This window comes from Furipterus horrens, unplaced genomic scaffold (genome assembly GCF_987537825.1).
Source record: "Furipterus horrens unplaced genomic scaffold, mFurHor1.1.pri manual_scaffold_8, whole genome shotgun sequence".
Classification (NCBI taxonomy): Eukaryota; Metazoa; Chordata; class Mammalia; order Chiroptera; family Furipteridae; genus Furipterus; species Furipterus horrens.
Genome location: NW_028327178.1, coordinates 51,100,461 through 51,121,704, shown reverse-complemented (window position 1 = coordinate 51,121,704; position 21,244 = coordinate 51,100,461). Strand labels below are relative to the sequence as shown.

The following is a 21,244-nucleotide window of genomic DNA, read 5'->3' as shown; positions in this document are numbered from 1 at the left end:
CACTTTTAAATTTTGTTGCTGTATTTAAGGAAACATTAAGCATGTTGTCAATAAACACAGAAAGTATTCCTTTATTCACAGGTAAATATGAAATTACTTTGAAAAACTGGCTACAGAGTCCTTTAAAACCTTAATTCTCAAGTTCAAGAAAACTTCCAGCTTCATTGGCATTATTAATGAAGAACAGGAGTGAAAATGTTTTCAAGGCACTTTTAAACAGAGGCATTCTAGGTAAAAGTAAGAAAAGGATACCCCAATGTTTTCCTATTTAAAAAAATACATCGATAAGCTAAATTTCAACTTTATAAAAAGCTGAAGTACCTGGAGTATTCATTAGGTTTATCTGAAAGAGCAGAAAAGGCATTAAGGCTTCAAACTTCATGATAATCATAATATTACATATGATCTTGTAACTAACTACCGTTCAGATAATGAATACAAATACAAAGTGTCTAAGAGCATTATTGATTTTTATGTACTAAAATAGTTAGACATATAAAGAGGTATTCCTAAAAAGTTACATGTAACTCAAATGTGTCCTATTTCAGAAATTAATAATTTTGTAAAGTTAAGTCTGTATTATAAATATGTTTAGATGCTTGAGGATTGCAATTTTACTAGTATGAAGGGCACACAGTATCTAAGTTTATTTTTATTGACACATTATATAAAAAGATGACAAAATATTCTGTAGTGTATTTGAAGTTAACATCTTGAAAAAAAGATATTTTGGTTTCATAATCTTAACTTCCTACTGTATGGTTATACTTGTTTAAGAACATCTGATCTAGATATAAACCTTAAAAAAAGATTAACAAGTAACAAAATAATTAAATAGTTTTAAGTTTGTTTCCCATTAGAGTCCCCAGCATTTTCCACCTTCCCAGTCCATATCCATAAATTCTTTCTTTAGCCCCTCCTATCACTCATCCATGGCAGAACATGGATTTGTGCACTGAGGCTGAACGGGTTCCCTCTTTGCCCGAGTGCAGCTTCAGTTTTCAGCTTCACCATTTCTGTACAAGGGATAAATTGTTTCCTTGCTTTCTACATGGAGTCTGACCTAAGAGTTGTTTGCCATTCCTAGTGATCTTTAAGCTGGTACCTTAAGACAGAGAAATGCTTTAACTTCCTAACTATTTATACTAGCAGTATATTTAATGCAGTCTCATAGGTATGCCCTGAAATTCTTGATATAGACTCTTCAATACTACCTACATCAGCACTTTGGGCAGGGGGATAGAAGGGAAGAAACTTTGCCTACAGCTTTCCCTAAAGTATGTGTATTATAGGATGGATTCTATCATGTAAGAATTTTAAATTGTAAAATATAGTATGCATTTATTTTCTGAAACCAACATTAAAAGGTTTGAACTTAAGCTTTTTATGATGATTTTAATGAGTTCTCAGTGTAATATATTTGGATATCTATCCTATTTATAGAACAGATAAACAATACAAGGCACAGTGAAGAATGGCATACAGCTAGGAAAACTCAGTGTCCTATGATTAGTACATGAAAAAATAGTAAGTTACATTATCACACTCTAACACTTCCAAAACAAAAGATTTTTGGAATGTTAGAAGAAAATGACATCAGGCTTTATGTTAAAAACCTCAGATCTTTCAAGGTGTTCTCTGTGCAACTGCTTCTAATATGACTAAAGCTGTGCGTGTATTTAGAGGAAAGGGCTTATGGCTAGTGGACAGTAAAATCAATTTGATCAGTTACCATAATTTAACACATTGCTGGATTTTGACATACTTTAAAAGTAACTCAGTCCAAATTCTTTACATCTTGTTAACCTGCTCACATTCTGATTCAACCAGCAGACGTCAGTAATTAGCTTTTCATACTTTTCTTTTTGACTCAATTGCTTTGGTTTCTATTTCTTTGCCTTCTTCAAAACATACAGTTCATACATTTGACAGTTTTACTACCATAGTCAATACATTCTGGACCAATACACTCGCAGCAGGCATTATGGAACCAGCGATACTTGGATGCCCCCATGGACTCACAGGATATTTTACACTGATGTATGGACATGCAGTCATCGAAATAAACCACAGTACACATGTGTTCTGAAAAATAAAAAATTAAGATTTCAGAGCAAGAAATAAAAATAAAAAATACTTTAGTACTTAGATTAATATTAACAATTTTTCATCTTAGTTCTCTTATTGCAAGTATGCACAGAACAACAGATGAAGTATAGGAAAAAAGATCACATTTGTTAAGAACATTGAGAAGGAAAAAACCCAGAGTCTCCCACTGCAGCTGAAGAATGAAAAGGGCTTCCTTCATCACTTTACAGGTTTCAGACTTTGATCTGAAAGTTAGACTGGACTTAACAACATTTGCCATGTGTCAGAGTTGTGCTTTTTAAACTGGGCATTTCTGATAAGATTTCCTATGAAGAGAGAATTTGCCAGCTCAAAGAAGTGTGAAAAATACTCTTCTAAAGTTATACAGAGAATTTACAATAAAATAAAATAACCTTAAGTAATTCAAATGATACTAAATGACTAGAAATGTTGGCACACTTCAGCATTACCTATTAGAAAATACTCATTATTGCTAATAACAATTTCTAGTCCTGGTTTCCAAGCAACCACTTTTGATTATTTCAATTTTAAGTTCTCCTGGTGGTTAACTCCATATGACTACCTAGCTAGGAAGACAGGGTACCTGAAATAAAGGACAATAAAAACCATTAATAGAGTTTATGATTAAAGGCTAAGTTATTTTATAGAATCACTTTAAAGTATATTTTATTATGTTGTTACAGTACTTTCAATTTTTTCCCCCTTTGCTCCCCTCTGCCCAGTACCCATCTTCCCTCCAGCAATCCCATGCCCCTTAGTTCATGTCCAAGGGTCCTGCATATAAGCTCTTTCATTTCACCCTTTCCTATATTATTCTTAATTTCTCCCTGTCTATTTTGTGCCAACCAATTATGCTTCTTAGTCCCTGCACCATATCTCCATTACACCCCCTTCCTCCTCCCAGCTGATAACCCGCCAAATGATCCCCATACCTATGATTCTGTTCCTATTCTGGTTTGCTTAGTTGGATTTTGTTTTTACTTTCTAGATTCAGTTGTTGATAGTTGTAAGTTTGTTGTTATTTTAGTGTTCATAGTTTTGATCTTTTTCTTAAATAAGTCCCTTTAACATTTCATAAAATAATGTCTTGGTGATGATGAACTCTTTTAGCTTTACCTTGTCTGGGAAGCACTTCATCTGACCTTCCATTCTAAAGGATAGCTTTGCTGGATAGAGTAATCTTGGTTGTAGGTCCTTGCCTTTCATCACATTGAATACTGCTTGCCAGTCACTTCTTGCCGGCAAAGTTTCTTTTGAGAAATCGGCTGATAGTCTAATAAGGATCCCTTTGTAAGTAACTCTCTTCTTTTCTCTTGTTGCTTTTAAGATTCTCTATTTTTCAACTTTGGCATTTTAATTATGATGTGTCTTGGTGTGGTCCTCTTTGGGTCCAGCTTGTTTGGGACTCCCTTTGCTTCCTGGACGTGTATGTCTATTTCCTTTGCCAAATTTGGGAAGTTTTCCTCTATTATTTTTCATATAAGTTTTCAATTTCTTGATCTTCCTCTTCCCCTTCTGGCATCCCTATGATTCGGATGTTGGCACGTTTAAAGTTGTCCCAGAGTTCCCTAAGCCTCTCCTCATTTTTTTCAATTCTTGTTTCCTCATTCTGTGCTGGTTGACTGTTTTTTTTCTTCCTTATATTCCATATCATTGATTCGAACCCTGGTTTCCTTCACCATTGGTTTTGTGTGGATTTTCCTTCATTTCCCTTAGCATAGCCTTCACTTTTTCCCTATGCGTCTGCCATACTCAAGCATATTTGTCAAGCGTGTGAGCATCTTTGTCACCATTGTTTTGAACTCTGCATCTGGTAGGTTGGCTATCTCCTCATCTGTTAGGTTGGCTCCTTGTCGCTTAGTTCTCCCACTGGAACCTTGATGTGTTCCCCCTTTGGGGCCGCACTTCTCTGTATCATCATTTTGACAGGCTCCTGTGTTTGCCTCTGTGTCTTAGGTAGAGGTGTCGCACCTGTTACATTGTAAGGGGTGGAGCCTTAGGTATTTGTATGTGTACAGGGCAACCCGTTTCATCACGTTCTGGCACTGTGTCTGTGGGAGGGGTCTGAGAGGGAACAATGCTGCCTGCTCAGCACTTGTTCCTTTTCCAGGCACTTCTCCCACTTCTGTATGGGACTGGAGCCTCTCTAGCCATTGCCCTGGCCATCATTCCCAGAGTGGGTGGGTCTGCAGATGTTCTAGGACTGTGGGGACCCTTTAAACAAGCAGACTCTGCTGAGATACTGGCAATTTCTTCCTCTGCCCCAACCCTCACTGGTTTGCACAGTCAGAAGCAATGAGGCTTGATTTTTCCCAGTGCTGGAACCAGGAGCTGCACAGTCTGGTCAGGAGCTGGGAACACTCTCCAGGTGTCCCTCCCGACTTTTTAAAACGTGTGACTGCACTTTCCGCTGGTCTGTTGCTGCACCACTGTGGCAACCATACCACGTCCTCTCTGCCCTGGCTCTGCTCCTCCTTCCTGTCTGGGTATTTCTTCTTTATTTCTTTGTTTGTCAGACCTCCATGCAGCTCCATTTTCTGTAACTTCTGGATGTCTCTAGTTTTGAGGTAGTTGTACAGTAGTCCTCTATATTGCGGTTCACTTATCGCGGCCTCACAAAAAATATTATATTTAATTATTTATCGTGGGATTTTGCAGTACTGTATACATATGTTGTTAAAATTACGTAGGTTTAAGAGTGTAGAATATGTTTAAGAACATAAGTAGTGTTTATAAAAGTGTGGAAAAGGTTAAGGGAGAGGGAAAGGTTAATCAGGGACTGAGAATGGTTTATAAGTGTGTGGGAAGGGTTTATAAAGCCTTAATATATATATAAATACTAAAATAAATGTAAGTTCATACTTCTCGGTTTTTCACCTATTGCAGGGGGGGTCTAGAACATAATACCCGCGATAAGTGAGGAAACAGTGTATTCCTTCTTAGTTGTGGAGGGAGAGACCCAATGTGTCTGTCTAGGAGTCCATCTTGGACAGAAGTCTCTAGAACCATTTTTTTTTAAGCTTAAGCACAGTATTTTATTTACATTTTATTTTTTGTGCGTACATATTGTTCTATTACAGTTGTCCCATCCCCCCCCATTGCTCTTCTCTGTACTACCCATATCCCTTTCAACAATCATCCGCCACCTTGTTGCTCATGTCCATAGGTCACTTAAATCTAGTTCCCTGAATAGCTCCTTCTCCTTCTCTCCCCTCTTCCCTCTGATCACTGTCAGTCTGTCCGTTGTTTCCATGCTTCTCATTCTATTTTGCTTGTTTCTTTGTTTTGTTCATTAGGTTCCTGTATTAGTTGAGATCATATGGTATTTGTCTTTCTCTGCCTGGCTTATTTCAATGAGCATAATACTCTTCAGTTCTATTCACACTGTACCAAAAGGTAGGAGTTCCTTCTTTCTTTCTGCTGCGTAGTATTCCATTGTGTAAGTGTACCACAGTTTTATGATCCACTCATCCACTGATGGGCACTTAGGCTGTTTCCAGCATTTGGCTATTGTAAATTGCGCTGCTATGAAGATAAGGGTGCATAGGTTATTTGGAATTGGTGTTTCAGGATTCTTCAGGTATAATCCCAGCAGTGGAATCACTGAATCAAAAGGCAGTTCCATTTTTAGTTTTTTGAGGAAATTTCGTACTGTTTTCCACAGGGGCTGCACCAGTCTGCATTCCCACCAACAGTGCACTAGGGTTCCCTTTTCTCCACATCTTTGCCAGCACATGTTGTTTGTTGATTTGTTAACGATGGCCATCTGACTGGTGTGAGGTGGTATTTCATTGTGGTTTTAATTTGCATCTCTCTGACGGCTAGTGATGTTGAGCGTCCTTTAATATGCCTATGGGCCTTCTGTATGACCTCCTTGGAAAAGTGTCTGTTCAGGTCCTTTGCCCATTTTATAATGGGATTGTCTGTCTTCTTGGTGTAGATCTGAGAAAATGCTTTATATAATTTCAATTTTCTTGAATCTGGTGAGGCTTTTTTTGTGTCCTTCCATATGGTCTCTCTTTGAAAATGTTCCATGTGCATTTGAAAATAGTGTATATTTTTCTTCTTTGGGGGTGAAAGATTCTGTATACATCAATTAAGTCCAATTGATCTAGAGTGTTGTCAATGCCATAATTTCCTTGTTTATTTACTTAGATGATCTGTCCATTGTTGACAATGGGGTGTTCAAATCCCATATTATGAGTGTGTTACTGTCGATATCCTTCTTGAAATCCTCCAAGATTTTCCTTATATATTTGGGAACTCCTATGTTGGGTGCATATATGTTTACAAGTGTTAAGTCTTTGGTGATTGGGTTGTTTGTTCCCTTAAGTATTATGAAATGTCCTTCTTTGTCTCTTTTTATGGCCTTTGTTGTGAAATCTAATTTGTCTGATATAAGTGTTGCTACCCCAGCTTTTTTCTTACATCCTTTTGCTTGAAATATTTTTTCCATCCCTTCACTAGCAGTCTGTGTAGATGTTTTGCTCTGAGCTGGGTCTCTTGTAGATAGCATATATATGTGTCTTGTTTTCTTATCCACTCAGCTACCCTATGTCTTTTGACTAAAGCATTCAATCCACTTACATTTAAGGTTATTATTGATACATACTTATTCATTGTGATTTCTCCCTTTTGTACCTGTATTCCTCTCTGTCTCTCTTTCTTCATCTTCTTAAAGCAGACTCTTTAGCATCTCTTGCAATGCTGGTTTGGTGGAGATGTGTTCTTTTACCCTTCATTTGTCTGGGAAACTCCTTATTTGACTTTTGATTTTGAATGAGATCCTTGCTGGGTAGAGTAGTCTTGGTTGTTGGCCTTTGTTTTTCATTGCTTAGAATATTTTTTGCCATTCCCTTCTGGCTTGTAGTGTTTCTGTTGAGAAATCAGCTGATAGCCTTATCAGAGCTCCCTTGTATGTTATTAGCTGTTTCTCTCTTACTGCTTTTAGGATTCTTTCTTTGTCTTTGAATGCTGCCATTTTAATTATGATGTGTATTGGAGTGGGCCTCTTTGGGTTCACCTTGGTTGGGACCTTCTGTACCTCCTGGACTTGGGTGACTTTTTCTCTCATCAAGTTAGGGAAGTTTTTTGTCATTACAAACAGGTTTTCTATCCCTTGCTCCTCTTCTTCTTCTTCTGGTATCCCTATGATACAGATATTATTATGTTTCATGTTGTCTTGCAGTTCTCTTCGATCCTCTTCATTCTTTTTCAGTCTTTTTTCATTTTGTTGCACTGTCTGGGAATTTTTTTCTACATTGTCCTCTAGCCCACTAATCAGATCTTCTGCTTCATCTAGCTTGCTTTTGATTCCTTCTACTGTGTTTTTCAATTCAGAAATTGTATTCTTCATTTCCTCCTGGCTTTTATTGATAGTTTCTAGGTCCTTTTTAATGCTGGTGTAGTTCACAGTAGGTTCCTTGTAGCTTCCCTGGAGTTCTTTGTAGTTTTCTCTGAGCTTGCTGAGCTCATGGAGCTTCCTTATAACCATTATTATCATGTCTGATAGTCTGCTTGCCTCTATTTCATTTAGCACTCTGTATGAGGATTCCTCTTTTCCTTTTGATGGAGGGTGTTTTTTTGTCTCATCATTTTTTTGTGACTCTTCTTGTTTGTTTCTGAGTCTTATATTGATCTGCTTTGATTTCCTGTCTTCATGGCATGTCCTTCTGTGGTAGGAGAACTGTGGAATTCAGTGGTGCAGTCTCCTTGGTCTCCTGAACTTGATGCTCTTGGGATGCCCTTTATGCTGTCTATTTGGGCTGTCTGGTTGTACTTGGTTTTTGGTTGTTGTTGTGTTACACTTTGTTGGGTCCTTCCCTCCAGCTAGCTGACTAAGAGTCACTGTGCCCACATCTTGTATACTGTTGTAGAGGTGTACTTTCTTTTCTTCCTGGATCCACCCCTGGTGACATCAGATCATGTCCCAGTCTGGACCTAGGCAGCCTGTTTGAGACTATCAGAGATTCACTGTCTTTGTCTGTTTCCATCAGTTGTTAATGCATTCAATCTGTGATCAGCCATCAAGCTTAAGCAGTGCTGGTAGGGGCAGATTAATTCCTGCAGATGGAGCTATTGCTTCCCATCAGGCTGACACCACTTGGAGAGGAGTAGTCTGCCTGCAGTATGGGGGATGAATCAGCACTGGGACCCGGTCAGCTGCTCCTTCAGTTCTCTCCTCAAAGCCACCGCCCCAAACTCTCCTTTAAGCATCTCTAGTCTACTCTGCCCTCCCTCTGCTGGAGCCCAGGGTAAGTGGGTGCCAATGTATTTTCGCACACGGTCCCTTTAAGAATCTGTTTCTCCAGCAGTCTCTCTCAGGCTGGCCAAAAACCCTGTGGCTTTTCACTTTTCACAGCTGGATGCTGTTTTACTCTTTGCTCTGTTGCTGTAGGCTGGCAAGCCCAGCTGGAAGCCCCGGCTGCTGAGATGTTTCTCCATCCCTTCAGCTGCTGCCTGTATGAGCCCAGCCACCACTCTCACATCTCTGCATTTCCTACCAGTCATGTAAGGATGAAATGGCCTCTTCTGTCTGTCCGTGGTTCGAAGGCCACTCTCCAGCTAGTGCTCAGTTGGTTATTCCGGATGACTTCTCCACAATTAAGTTGTAATTCCAGATTGGTCCTGGTAGGAGGTTAGTGTAGCTTCCACTTACTCCTCCACCATCTTTGATCTAATACAGAACCATTTATAAAACTTACAATCTCCAGGTGTGTGAATAGTAAGAGAAAGCTTAATGAAAAACTTTTTGACTTGTTTTAGGAAGAATTAAATGCAAAGCTACCAGGTAACAAAATACAAAATGTCACAAGGAGATGGGTGTAGTGTGCATAGGAATGGAGGGAGGCAAGCCTGACTATAGTGGATGGTTGGCATTAACAGACAGTAGAACCACTGGTGGGTATAGAAGATGGGATCTGGTTAAAGAGGGAAACTGAGGAGGCTAACACAGCACTACACCAGGCAGGTCACAGGGGTTAACAGTGAACAGGACAGGGGAGCATTTAAATCTCCAAGTGACTGGTACCTTCCAAACTTACTTCATTATTTATTCAATTAGTATTTATTAAACATCTTTTAGGGAATAGCTATTAGGAACTCAAAGAGTAATCAGAGAATCCAAGGAACTAAGTAGAAAATGGTACACCTATAAGTTAGCAGACAACAAATCAAACTGTAAATGTGGAAGAAGAAGTAAGAAGTGGATACCTCTTCTTGGGGGAGGGACACCTATGGAAGGGGTCACAGAGAAGAACCTTGAGTTATGTCTTGAAGGATAGTTGGTATTTCCAAGAATTAGCTTCCTAATTATTGTTTCATGAATTTAAATAATCTTTGAGAACATTTATGAATTATTATTTAATATCTATTGTTGATTATTTACATTATAACCATGAGGAAAATGGTAGCAAGACACATTCCATTCACTAATGATGTTTTCCAGGATCTAAAATTTGTCTTATAAGGTACTTTAACTTAAGAGGAAATAACAATTCTAATTTCGCGTACGATTAACAACTGTTTTCCTTTTTCTATTGATGGTCAAAGTTCATACTGTTGTTTTTTTCCCAAAGTTCATACTATTTTAGATAGGTAGGGTTGAAATGGAGACCACAACAAAAAGCCAAATAGAAAAGAAAGCACAAATTATACTGTTTATGTATGATTCATCTTTCAAGAAATAACTATAATTTTTATAATTGCCTTATTCTTCCACAGTAAAACTGTGTAGAGACTTATTTAAAAAATATCAGATTTTAAAAGTTACATGCCTTTTATATTCCAAAATTAAGGTATGAACCTATCCTTACTAATAAATGTTCTCTAATATGTTTCTCAAAGTTGTATATGTCGTCCTCTCATTTAGTTTCCTTTCTGACCAACAGTGTTCATTTGCAGAAAACTGGGTGTAGTTAGCTTATACCTGGAAATTAGATATCTGTAATACTGACTTGCTGATAACCTAGCATTGTTTGTGATATCAAAGATATTATAAAAATCTGATTTCCAAGGATACTTTGAATGTTATCTGATCATTAGCAATACTTATACTGTATTAGGTAAGCAGTACTGTTGCTATCTTATGAAAATTACAATTAAAGTCTAATGTAAATATTGAGACCATATATCTATATTCCAATATAACTTTTATCACTGAGAATATGAAGGAGTTGTGACAATATGCTTGATGTGATTCCTTATCTACTCAGGGATGTGGAGTTATTAAATTCCAGAATTTATTTAAAACTATACAAACTCAAAACCAAAATGCTGCTCTAAAAAGGTAATCTTAATATAGGTTTCACAGACCACACAGAAAGTGAGGGGGAAAGATAGAAAAAGTTAATTGTTGGCAATTACCTTTGTCACTGGAATAAGGTGCATGAACATTATTGCTGGGAACAGACACATTTTGGTGGTGTGGTTGGTTTACAGTCTCTAAAAATGAAACCAGATTCTCATGATGTGAAAGTTCTTCTGCAACAGGGAAGGAAACGATGTTCCAGTTCAACTGAGTGTCTCCTTCTGTGAGTGCCCGGAAGAGAGAAGGGATTGGCTCATGAAGCTCCTCCACAGTGCTCTTTGAAGTTGGAGGCGTGTCACTATAATTTCGAGGATTACACATACCTGGGGGTTGAAGGAGCAAATAGAAGAAGTTTATTATTCTCACTAATTGTAATGCCATAAGCTATTGTCAGTTACTGCTCTGTAATCAAAGTTCCAACGTATTAAAATTATGTGACATCTAGCATTATACACTATTTTTCTAGTTTTTCTTTTTCTTTTTTTTTCAGCTGAGTGGGCCTAGAAGTGATAACGCTTCAGTAGCATCAAACACACCGAGTGCCCATCTGGTACCTAACCTAACACTAAGGGGAACTAGAGGTCTTGGAGAAAAGACTGCCTCTAGGGATGGATCAGGGAAAGTGCAAAATGACCCTTTTTGTGCCAGAAAGTAAAGAATGATGAGGCATGTCGAAAAAATACAGGAGGCAAACTGAAGGAGCTCCCCCACTGTCCAAATCAATAATTTAACATTAAAACAAATGAGAAATAAATTACTACCTTGTAAACAAAACAGAAATTGGTAAGTCCTTATATTATACATTAATGAATTCATACATGGAGAATGGAAAGCTCTTCCTTTTACTGGAGTGCCAACTGATAAATGTAGAAGGAATGAAGGAAATAGGAAATCAGCATTTGGCAACCATCATAGAGGTGTGTGATTCAGATGGAAGTTGTCAATGGATGCTAAGGCTAGTGGCTGGAGGTTTGATGAGGAACATATTGATGTACTCTTGGAAAACTACAAAATACTACTGTGGAAAAATCTGGCAGACACCAATGTGACCATAAGATCAAGGTTTACATGGCCAAGTGATATACTGCATAATTTCATTTCAGTGATGTTGTTGCCAAGAATGCATGACTTAAGTATGATCACCAGTCAACATTAGGTGGATAAAAGTTGAGGGTCATCCTACATAATGTAAGGTCTGTAGTCATTAAACTGTCAAGAGAAAGACTAAGAGACTGTCTCAGATTGAATGAGTCTGAACAAACAGGGTAACTAAATGATACAATCCTGAACTAGAAAGGAACAAGAGATACTGTTGAGAGAGGTGGCAAATTATAAATAGGGTTTGTGGATTGGGTGGCAATGTTGTTGGCTTCCTCATTTGGAGGGCTATATGCTACTTGTCCTTGTTGGAAAATACAGACCGTTTAGTACAGTATTCCCTCACTTATCATGTGTATTACGTTCTAGACCCGCCCTGTGATAGGTGAAAATCCGCGTAGTAGGAACCTTATATTTATTTTAGTATTTATATATATTTTAAGGCTTTATAAACCCTTCCCACACACTTATAAACCATTCCCAGTCCCTAATTAACCTTTCCCTCTCCCTTATTAACCTTTTCCATATTTTATAAACACTACTTATGTTCTTAAACATATTCTACACTTAAGCCTACGTAACTTTAACAACATACGTATAGAGTAACACAAAATCCCACGATATAGTGAAAAATCCACGATAAACAATTAAATATAATATTTTTAAAAATCCCGCAATATAGTGAGGCTGCGATAAGTGAACCACAATATAGAGAGCCATTATTGTAGTGATGGGACATCATCTGTAAGGCCTGCCTTCTAAACATTCAAAAGAAATGAATGACTGTTAGGGTGTGTGCCCATACATGTGTGAGTGTGAGTATGTGTGTGGGTGCAGGGAAAGGGAGAGAGTAAGGAGATAAAGCGAATTCATTAATGTTAAGAATTGGGGACAGAGGCAAATACACAAAAGAGACTTGCAGCCAAGATAGAGGCCTAGACTGACACATTCTGTCTCCCTCCACAACTAAGAAGGAATACAACTACTGCAAAACCAGAAATAACCAGAACTTACAGAAAATAATTGGAAGTCCAACATATGAAGTTATAAAGAAGTGGTGCCCATCCAGACAGGTAGGAGGGGCCAAGCTGGGGTGGAGAGGTCAAGCTGTGTTGGCAGCGGAGGCAGTGGCGATAGTGGTGGGATGGCAGTGAGCACAGACACCCGTATTTAAGAGGAGGTGAGAAGCACCTGGGGAGCGCACCTGGCTGCAGAACAGACCCGTCAGCTTGTGATTCCAATGCAAGGGAAGGCACACCTCGTTTGCCTTGGATTGTGAGGCCCAGAATGGGTGGGGACAGAGGAGGAGACTCTTGGTCTCTCAGCAGAGAGTGAACGGCAGGAATCCATCTTGGATCCTCACCCCCAAAGAAGACGCCACAGCCTGGTGAGAAGGGTTACCCAGTTGTGATGAGTGCACAGGGCTCCATCCCCTATAGCGTAGGTGTGACAGCCCCACCCTGGAAGCAAAAGTAAACACAAAATGGTCAGGATGGCACAGATCATGATAGAGATCCCGGTGATGGAGCTGACCAGCCAGCAAATACCTAATCTAATGGCTCTGCAGATAGATAGTAAATCTTTCTGAGGGGCAGTTCAGAGCATTGGTTATAAAAATGCTTACAGACTTAACAGCAGATCTTAAACAAGACAGGGAAGGTATGAAGGCTAATCCTGCTGAAATGAACAAAAACACATACAAAACTAGTGGTGAGAGAAAGAAAACCAGGGGTCAAATCAACAAATTGGAACATAGGGAAAGAACAAATAGTCAACCAGCACAGAAAGAGGAAAATGAGGAGAGACTCAGAAACATATGGGACAGCTATAAGTGGGCCAACATCCAAATCATAGGGTTGCCAGAAGGTGAAGAAGAACTAGAAATTAAAAAATTATGTGAAAACGTAATGAAGCAGAACTTCCCTAATTTGGGGAGGGAAATAGACTTACAGGTCCAGGAAACACAGAGAGTTCCAGATAAACTGGACCCAGGGAGAACCACACCAAGACACATTATAATCAAAATGTCAAAAATTAAGGATAAAGAGAGAATCTTAAAAGCAGCAAGAGAGAAGAAAAGAATTATGTACAAAGGGATCCCAGTAAGACTCTCAGCTGATTTCTCAAAGGAGACTCTACAGGCAAGAAGGGACTGGCAAGAAAATTCAAAGTAATGAAAAGCAAAAACCTATAACCACGAATACTCTATCCAGCGAAGCTGTCATTCAGAATAGAAGGGCAGAGAAAGTGCTTCCAGGATAAAGTAAAACTGAAGGAGTTCATCAGATCCAAACCACTGTTATATGAAATGTTAAAGGGACTTGTTTAGGAGAAAGAGGATCAAAACTATGAACATTAAAATGAAAACTGTATCACGACAACCAACAACAGAAGCTAGGGAACCAAAACAAAGGCAAACTAAGTAGGCAACAAGAGTGGGAAAAGAATTATAGGTATGGGGAACATTATGAGGGGAGGTCAGCAGGGAGGGGTAAGGGAGGAAAGGGTGGGAGATGGTACAGGAATTAAGAAGCATAGTAGTAGGGAGTGGAGCAGACAGGAAGATGTTGAGAAGAACTATATGCACAACCAAAGTGCATGGACTAAGGAAGTGGGACAACTGGAGGGACGGGGATCACTGGGTGGAGGGGAGCAGAGGGTAAAGAAATTGGGACAACTGTAACAGCCTAATCAATAAAGTATGTTTTTTAAAAAAGAATGAAAAAAAAAAGATTTGAGAAGAAACATTTGATCAACAGTGTGGCAGAGTCTATCAAAGGCTCTGGGTTATGTTCCAAGTATCAAGTGCATAGCTATCTGATCTTGTTTTCCTGGGTTTTATAGGTACTGCCCATAATCTGACACCTCCCACCTTCTTTGGCCTTTTTTATAAACCCCTTTTAACCACTCGCCAGGGTAAAGTCTGGGATCCGTGAGTGGTGTGGCAAAGTGGGTTAACAAGTTGTTGCTAAGCAGGTTTTCAGCAGACTTCCCAGCCTAGTCTTGGAGCCTATAATATTTTCCTTAATTACTGGAAATGACCTTAATCTCAGAAAAAATCTAGTATTTTTGAATTAACATTATCCAAACAGTGCACCACTGAATTCTAGTGTTCCATAAGATCATGTTCCAAGATGAAAAAGTCAATAGTTGCTATGTTTTTTCTTCACTGGTGTAAGTTATTAATTTTTCTTAAAATTTAACATCTGCCATTAATTCACTGTTTAAATGAACATTAAAAATGGATCAAGTTATAATTTCTTAAATTAGTCCATTATTAAATCATGCATCATTTCATGTTTTTCTAAAATGCATTTTAAGCCACTGTGTGGTACTATATAATTCCATTTATATGAAATTATAGAACAGATAAAATTAATTTAAGGGGTTAAAATCAGAACAATGGCCATCAACTAAAAATTTAAAAAACAGAAACCATAAAGCAGGCAAGTAAATAATAATAGAAGTCAAAACAGAAAGCCATTTTAGTTTAGGCTAGATTTAGTTTAAGTAGGCCAAGTTGCTGTTCTAGTTCATGGCTCCATTTAAAAGATCAGACCTAATTGTTATGTTGGCACATTATCCTAAGTCCAGTCCAATGTTAGGCCCAAAACACAAAAAACAGCATTTCAATTACACAAAAACTAAATATTGTCCAATGGTCTGTTTCTGTATTTTAGAGCAGAAGATCTCAGGAAAAAAAATGTTTTAAGAAATGAAATCAGTGTTCTTTCTGTTAACTACATTAATAACTTTCTTGAGAATAAGTTTCCAAGAGCTAAGCCTGGTTGGGAAGTCCTTTACAAAGAACACATGAAAACTCAAAAGGAAGAAAAATATCCTATTATCGACCCTAGTATGTGTATATATATATTTGAAATCAATATACTGCAGCACAGGAGGAATTGGGGGAAGGGTCCTAGCCCTACTAGATATTTAAAAAGCATGTTATTGCCCTGAGTGGCTCAGTTGGTTGGAGCATTGACCCATACACCAAAAGGTTATAGGTTTAATTTCCAATCAGGGTACATACCTATGTTGCGGGTCCCATCCTGGGTCGGAGTGGATACAGAAGGCAACAGATCACTATTTTTCTCTTTCACATTAATGTTTCTCTCCCTTTCTTTCTCCCCTTCTCTAAAATCTAATCATATCCTTGGGTGAGGATTTTTAAAATGCTCCTGTGTCTTAAATAAAGAAAGAAAGAAAGAGTGTGCTATTGATGCATGAATAGACACAGAGACAAATGGAATTACCAGAAACAAAGAAAAGTGCACATGATAAATAAAGGTAGTATATCTAATGTGTAGAAGAAGGAGAATTTTGAATAAATCATATAGGACTTTATAAATAACATTTAAATAAATTGTGGTAGTTGTTTGAAAAAGAAAAAAAATGGATACAGAGTTTGCACATAATCCAGAATAAATTCCAAATATATTAGAAAGCTATATGTAAAACAAACAAACAAACAAACCAAACCATACAAATACTTTCTGGGAGTGAGGGAGACTAACCATGATTCAAAACCTATAAAAGAAAACACCAATAAAGTTGATTACATAAAATAAAAAACTTTCCAGGATCAAAAATAACAAAGCAAGGTTAAAATACAAATGATCAGCTGTGGCTAGTATGGCTCAGTGGATTAAATGCCAGCCAGCCCGTGAACCAAAAGGTTGCCAGTTCAATTGCCAGTCAGGGCACATGCCTGGGTTGCAGACCAGGTCTCCAACTGGGGGTGTGGAAGAGGCAACCGATGGATGTTTCTCTCCCTTTCTCCTTCCCTTCCCCACTTTCTAAAAATAAAGAAATAAGATCTTTAAAGAAATACAAATGATCAACTGGGAAAAATGTGTCACTTATAATACAGATATTGGGGTTATATCCCTAATATGTATTTTTAAACTTCTAAATAATGAATAAAACAATAATCCAGTAGAAAAATGGGCAAAAGATATGAACAAGCAATTCACAAAAAAGTAAATATGAATAGTAGTCCTTAAACCTATGAATGGAGTCATAGTTGCACTGGTAACAAGAGAAATAAAAATTAAAACTACCATTTATTACCCATTAACAAAAAAACAAAAGTTTGATAATAACAACAACAAAAGTTTGGCAACATAATTTCTAGGTAATGTTGTTGGGACCAGGCACACTACTACAATGCATTGGTGGAAATGCAAATGATACAACTCTTTTGAAAGAGAATTTGACAGTATCTACTAATATCATGGTTTTTCATTATACTATAATTTGTAATAGTAAAGGATTGGAAATAATCCAAATGTCCACCTATGGCCAATAAGTATATAAAGTGTTACAGCCCAAGCAGGGTTCTCTATGTAACTACACACACATACACATATATATACATATACACTATATATATGAAGATAATAATATGAAAGAAACTCCAGGACATTCAATTAAGGAGAAAAAATGAAATGAAAATGAGAAAAAATGTGTCATTTAAGGCTGCTGTCTCCTTGTTGATTTTCTGTCTGGAAGATCTATTCATTGAAATCAATGGAGTATTAAAATCCCCAACTATGATTATGTTTCTGTTGATCTCTCCCTTTATGTTCATGAAGATTTACTTCACATATTTAGGTACTCTTATGTTGGGTGCATAAATGTTCACTAGGGTTATATCCTCTTGTTGGATTGTTCCCTTTATCATTATGTAGTGTACTTCTTTGTCTTTTACTATAGCCTTAGTCTTAAAGTCTATGTTGTTGCATATAAGTACTGCTACCCCAGCTTTTTATTCCTATTTGCACGAAATATATTTTTCCATCCCTTTACTTTTAGTCTGTATCTTTCAAGTTAAGATGTATCTCTTCGATGCAGCATATATATGGGTCTTGTTTTCTTATCCAATCAGCCATCCTATGTTTTTTGGTTGGAGCACTTAAGCCATTTACATTTAAGATGATTATTGATAGATATGTATTTAGTGCCATTTTATTGTTAGACTATTTCTCTTTTTTTTTTTTCTTGTCTCTTTTTCTTCTTCTTCTTCCTAAAGCAAGCCCTTTAACATTTGTTGCAGTACTGGTTTGGGGCTAACAAACTCCTTTAGCTTTTTCTTGTTTGGGAAGCTCCTTATTTCTCCTTTGATTTTAAATGATAGCCTTGCTGGGTAAAGTAGCCTTGGTTTTAGGTCCTTGCTTTTCATTACCTTGAATATTTCACACCACTCTCTTCTGGCCTGAACTGTTTCTGTTGAGAAATCAAATGACAGTGTAGTTGGTGCTCCCTTGTATGTAACTACCTGTTTTTCTCTTGCAGCTTTTAGGATTCTCTCTTTGTCTTTAAGCCTTGCCATTTTTATTATAATGAGTCTTGATGTAGGCTTCTTTGGGTACAACTTATTTGGGACTCTTCGAGCTTCCTGAACTTCTGTGTCTTTTTCCTTCACCAGATTAGGGAAGTTTCTAGTATTATTTCTTCAAATAGGTTTCGATCCCTTGCTCGCACTCTTCTCCTGGCATTCCCATGATGTGGATGTTGTTAAGCTGCATGTTGTCCAAAAAGTTTTTTAAACTGTACTCATTTTTTAAATTCTTTTGCTTTTTGCTGCTTGGCTTGGGTGTTTTTTTCTAGCTTGTCTTCCAAATCACTAATTTGATCCTCTCTTCATCTAACCTACTGTTTATTCCTTCCAATGTATTATTTATTTCAGATATTGCATTCTTTATTTCTGACTGGTCCCTTTTTACGGTTTCTGTCTTTTTTTCATGCTGTTGAGTATCCTTATAATCAATACTCTAAACTATCTATCTGACAAATTACTTGCCTACATTTCATCTAGTTCTTCTTCTGGAGAATTCTCTTAATTCTTTCACTTGGGGTCTGTTTCTTTGTCTTCCCATTTTGGCTGCCCTTTGTGTTTGTCTACGTATCAGGCAGATTTGCAAAACTCTGGTGTAGACCTAAGTCAAACCTTGTTTGTGACTGGCCCTGGACAACCTGTTTGGAGCTATCAGTGATCCACAGCTTGTGGTTCCCTCTGCTAGGCCTGTTGATCCGCAGAATGAACCAGGCTGTGCACCAAGGCCAGCTTTTATCAGTACCTGGCCTGGGGGAGTGTCGGCTAGTCTCAGAGCTCCTAGAGATGCTCCTCTGCCTGCAGGCTTCCTGTTAGGCTTAAAGAGTAAATGTCTTCCAGCTGTACTGCTCAGCAGCAAGGCTTAAGTACCACAGAATGGGGCAGAGTAATTTCTGTGGATGGAGCTATTGCTTCCCCTCAGGCTGATGCCAATTGTAGTGGAGTGCTCTGCCTGAGAAAGATGGTCTCTGTGGTATGGGGAATGACTCAGCACAGGGATCCTGGTGGCTGTTTCTTCAGCTCTCTCCCCTGAGCTACCAACTCCAGACTCTCCTCTCACATCTCTAGTCCACTCTGTCCTCCCCCCTGCTGGAGCCCAGGGTAAGTGGCAATGAATGAAATTTTGTGTGTTGGCACTTTAAGAGGCTCTCTGCGTCTCCAACCATCTCTCTCTGGCATACAAAAACCTTGCTGCTTTTCACAGCCATATGTCATTTGAGTTCCTTTCTTGGCTTTGGTGCTGTAGACTAGGGAGCCCAGCTTGAGTTTTAAACCCCACACTTTTCACGGGGCACCCCCAACCTTTGAAATATCCCTTTGGAACTTCACCTGCTGCCTGTGGGAGTCCAGCCAGCCCTCTTGCACCTCCTCTGCACTTCATACCAGTCATGTCATGGTGATGAGGCTTGTGTCTGTGCATGGTTATAAGGCTTCTCTCCAATTAGCATTCAGTTGGTTACTTTGGATGGGAGGAGGTTAATGTAGCTTCCACTTACTCCTCTGCCTTTATTGACATTGGCAATGGTCATCACTGAAGGGAGAAGCAGCAGGTAAAAGACTGGTGGCAAGCCCTGACTGGCGTGGCTCAGTTGACTGGGCACTGTCCCACAAAGTGAAAAGTGACCAGTTTGAATCCCCATCAGGGCACATGCCTGGGTTGCAGGTTTTTGACACATACTAGAGGCAACCGATTGGTTTCTCTCTCACATCAATGTTTCTCTCCCTCCTTTCTTCCCTCCCTTCCCCTCTCTGTAAAAATAAATAAATAAAATGTTTTTAAAAAAGATTGGTGGAGAACTTCCCACTAAGGGATCAGATTTTCACCATCCGAACCCATTGATCAATCTCAGCAACACCAAAAGTAGGACAACTAGATATTATTGTGTACACTATACCACTGTACCCCATCTCCCCAAAACTGAAACTGAATCTAATCAGCCTTTAGCTCTAACTTCTAGTCTATATGAAATAGAGAAAATAGAGTAGCAAGTTAAATAACCACAGGAAGCAATCAGCCAAGTCCAGAATGTGGTATATTATTCATCATAACTCACTAGTTTCTTCAACAAGTCAATGGAATTTTAAAAGGTGGTGAGGGAAAGGGGAATTGTTTTAAAATAAAAGACACTTCAGAAATGTAACAACTAAATTCAGTAAGTAAACTTTGTGGGAATCTTACTTTGACTAAAATAACTAAACAACAGTCAGTTAGGGCAATCTGAATATGAACTGGGTATTAAATATTAAGGAAGTATTTTAATTATTTTAGGTGTGGTAATGACATTGTACTATGTAAGAAAATTTACCCTTTTTTCTTTTTGAGTTGCATAACTTAGGGACTTTGGAGGTATAATGAAGTTATAATACTCCAATAAAAAAGCAGTGTGAAGCTAGACAGATGAATGAATGAAACAAGTGAAGATGGGGAGTAGGTACATAGCAGTTCACTGAACTCTCTATTTTGTGTATATTTGGAAAAGTAAAAACAAAACAAACTAAAAAGAAAACCTGTGGATAGAGATCTAGGTTCCAAAATCCACAGGGCAGCAGGGAAGAAAATGAGCTATAGTGGTTACTCTTACCTTAAGAGAAAATCAGAAAAGAGAAACTAATATCCTTATATAAGGCAGTTGGAGAAGAAAGCTTGCTAGGCAAAATAGGAACTAAAAGTCCAAAGAAAGAGACAGGAAGGGAAGGCTGCACACTGATTTGGGTCCTCTCGAGAGGTCTGGGCACGACCCATGAAAAGTATTGGGAGCGTTTCAATTTAGAAGGGCAAGTGGCCACAGGTTTACAAAGGACATCTAAAAAGCCTAATGTGGAAGAGAACTGCCTATAAGGAAAAGAGTATTGCTGTACAAAAAACCCTGAAATATCATTATTTTGTCCCAGAACGTAAAAAGATCAATTGAGTATAAAATGGCTGGTGTAGCTCAGTGGATTGAGCGCCGGTCTATGAATCAAAGGGTCGCCTGTTTGACTCCCAGTCAGGGCACATGCCTGGGTTGTGGGCCAGGTCCCCAGATGCGGGCACGCGAAAGGCAACTACCCATTGATGTTTCTCTTCCTCTCTTTCTTCCTCTCTTTCCCTCTCTAATAAATAAATAAAATGAAAAATAAAGCGACACTGTAAACTCACTGGATGTTTAAAACTGGTATTAAATCCTTAAAAGGTAAATAATTTTTAAAATGAGAACTAGCCCAGAAAAACACAAGTTGCTTTTAAAATTGTAGAGATATGAGCATGTATAATTATTCTTTCTCAGCAGAAGAATTACAAACCACCTTTCCTAGAATGGCACTGTTACCATTGTGTGATGATTAAAACACACACACAACACACATACACACATTCCACACATTATTTTAGGCAGTGCTGAAAATGCATTTGT

General features: G+C 38.2%; 1 protein-coding gene across 1 annotated transcript in view; it reads right to left on the bottom strand.

The window, feature by feature from the left end:
• Positions 1–446: 446 nt before the first annotated feature.
• TWSG1 (twisted gastrulation BMP signaling modulator 1) overlaps positions 447–21,244 on the bottom strand; it is a 61,842-nt gene continuing 41,044 nt past the window's right edge. Inside the window, exons 4-5 of the mRNA XM_090285149.1 lie at positions 10,474–10,740; positions 447–2,085 (exon numbers count right to left, since the gene is read on the bottom strand). Coding sequence (XP_090141275.1) covers positions 1,904–2,085; positions 10,474–10,740 — 449 coding nt within the window. The 3' untranslated portion in view covers positions 447–1,903. The remainder of the gene's footprint in view (positions 2,086–10,473; positions 10,741–21,244) is intronic.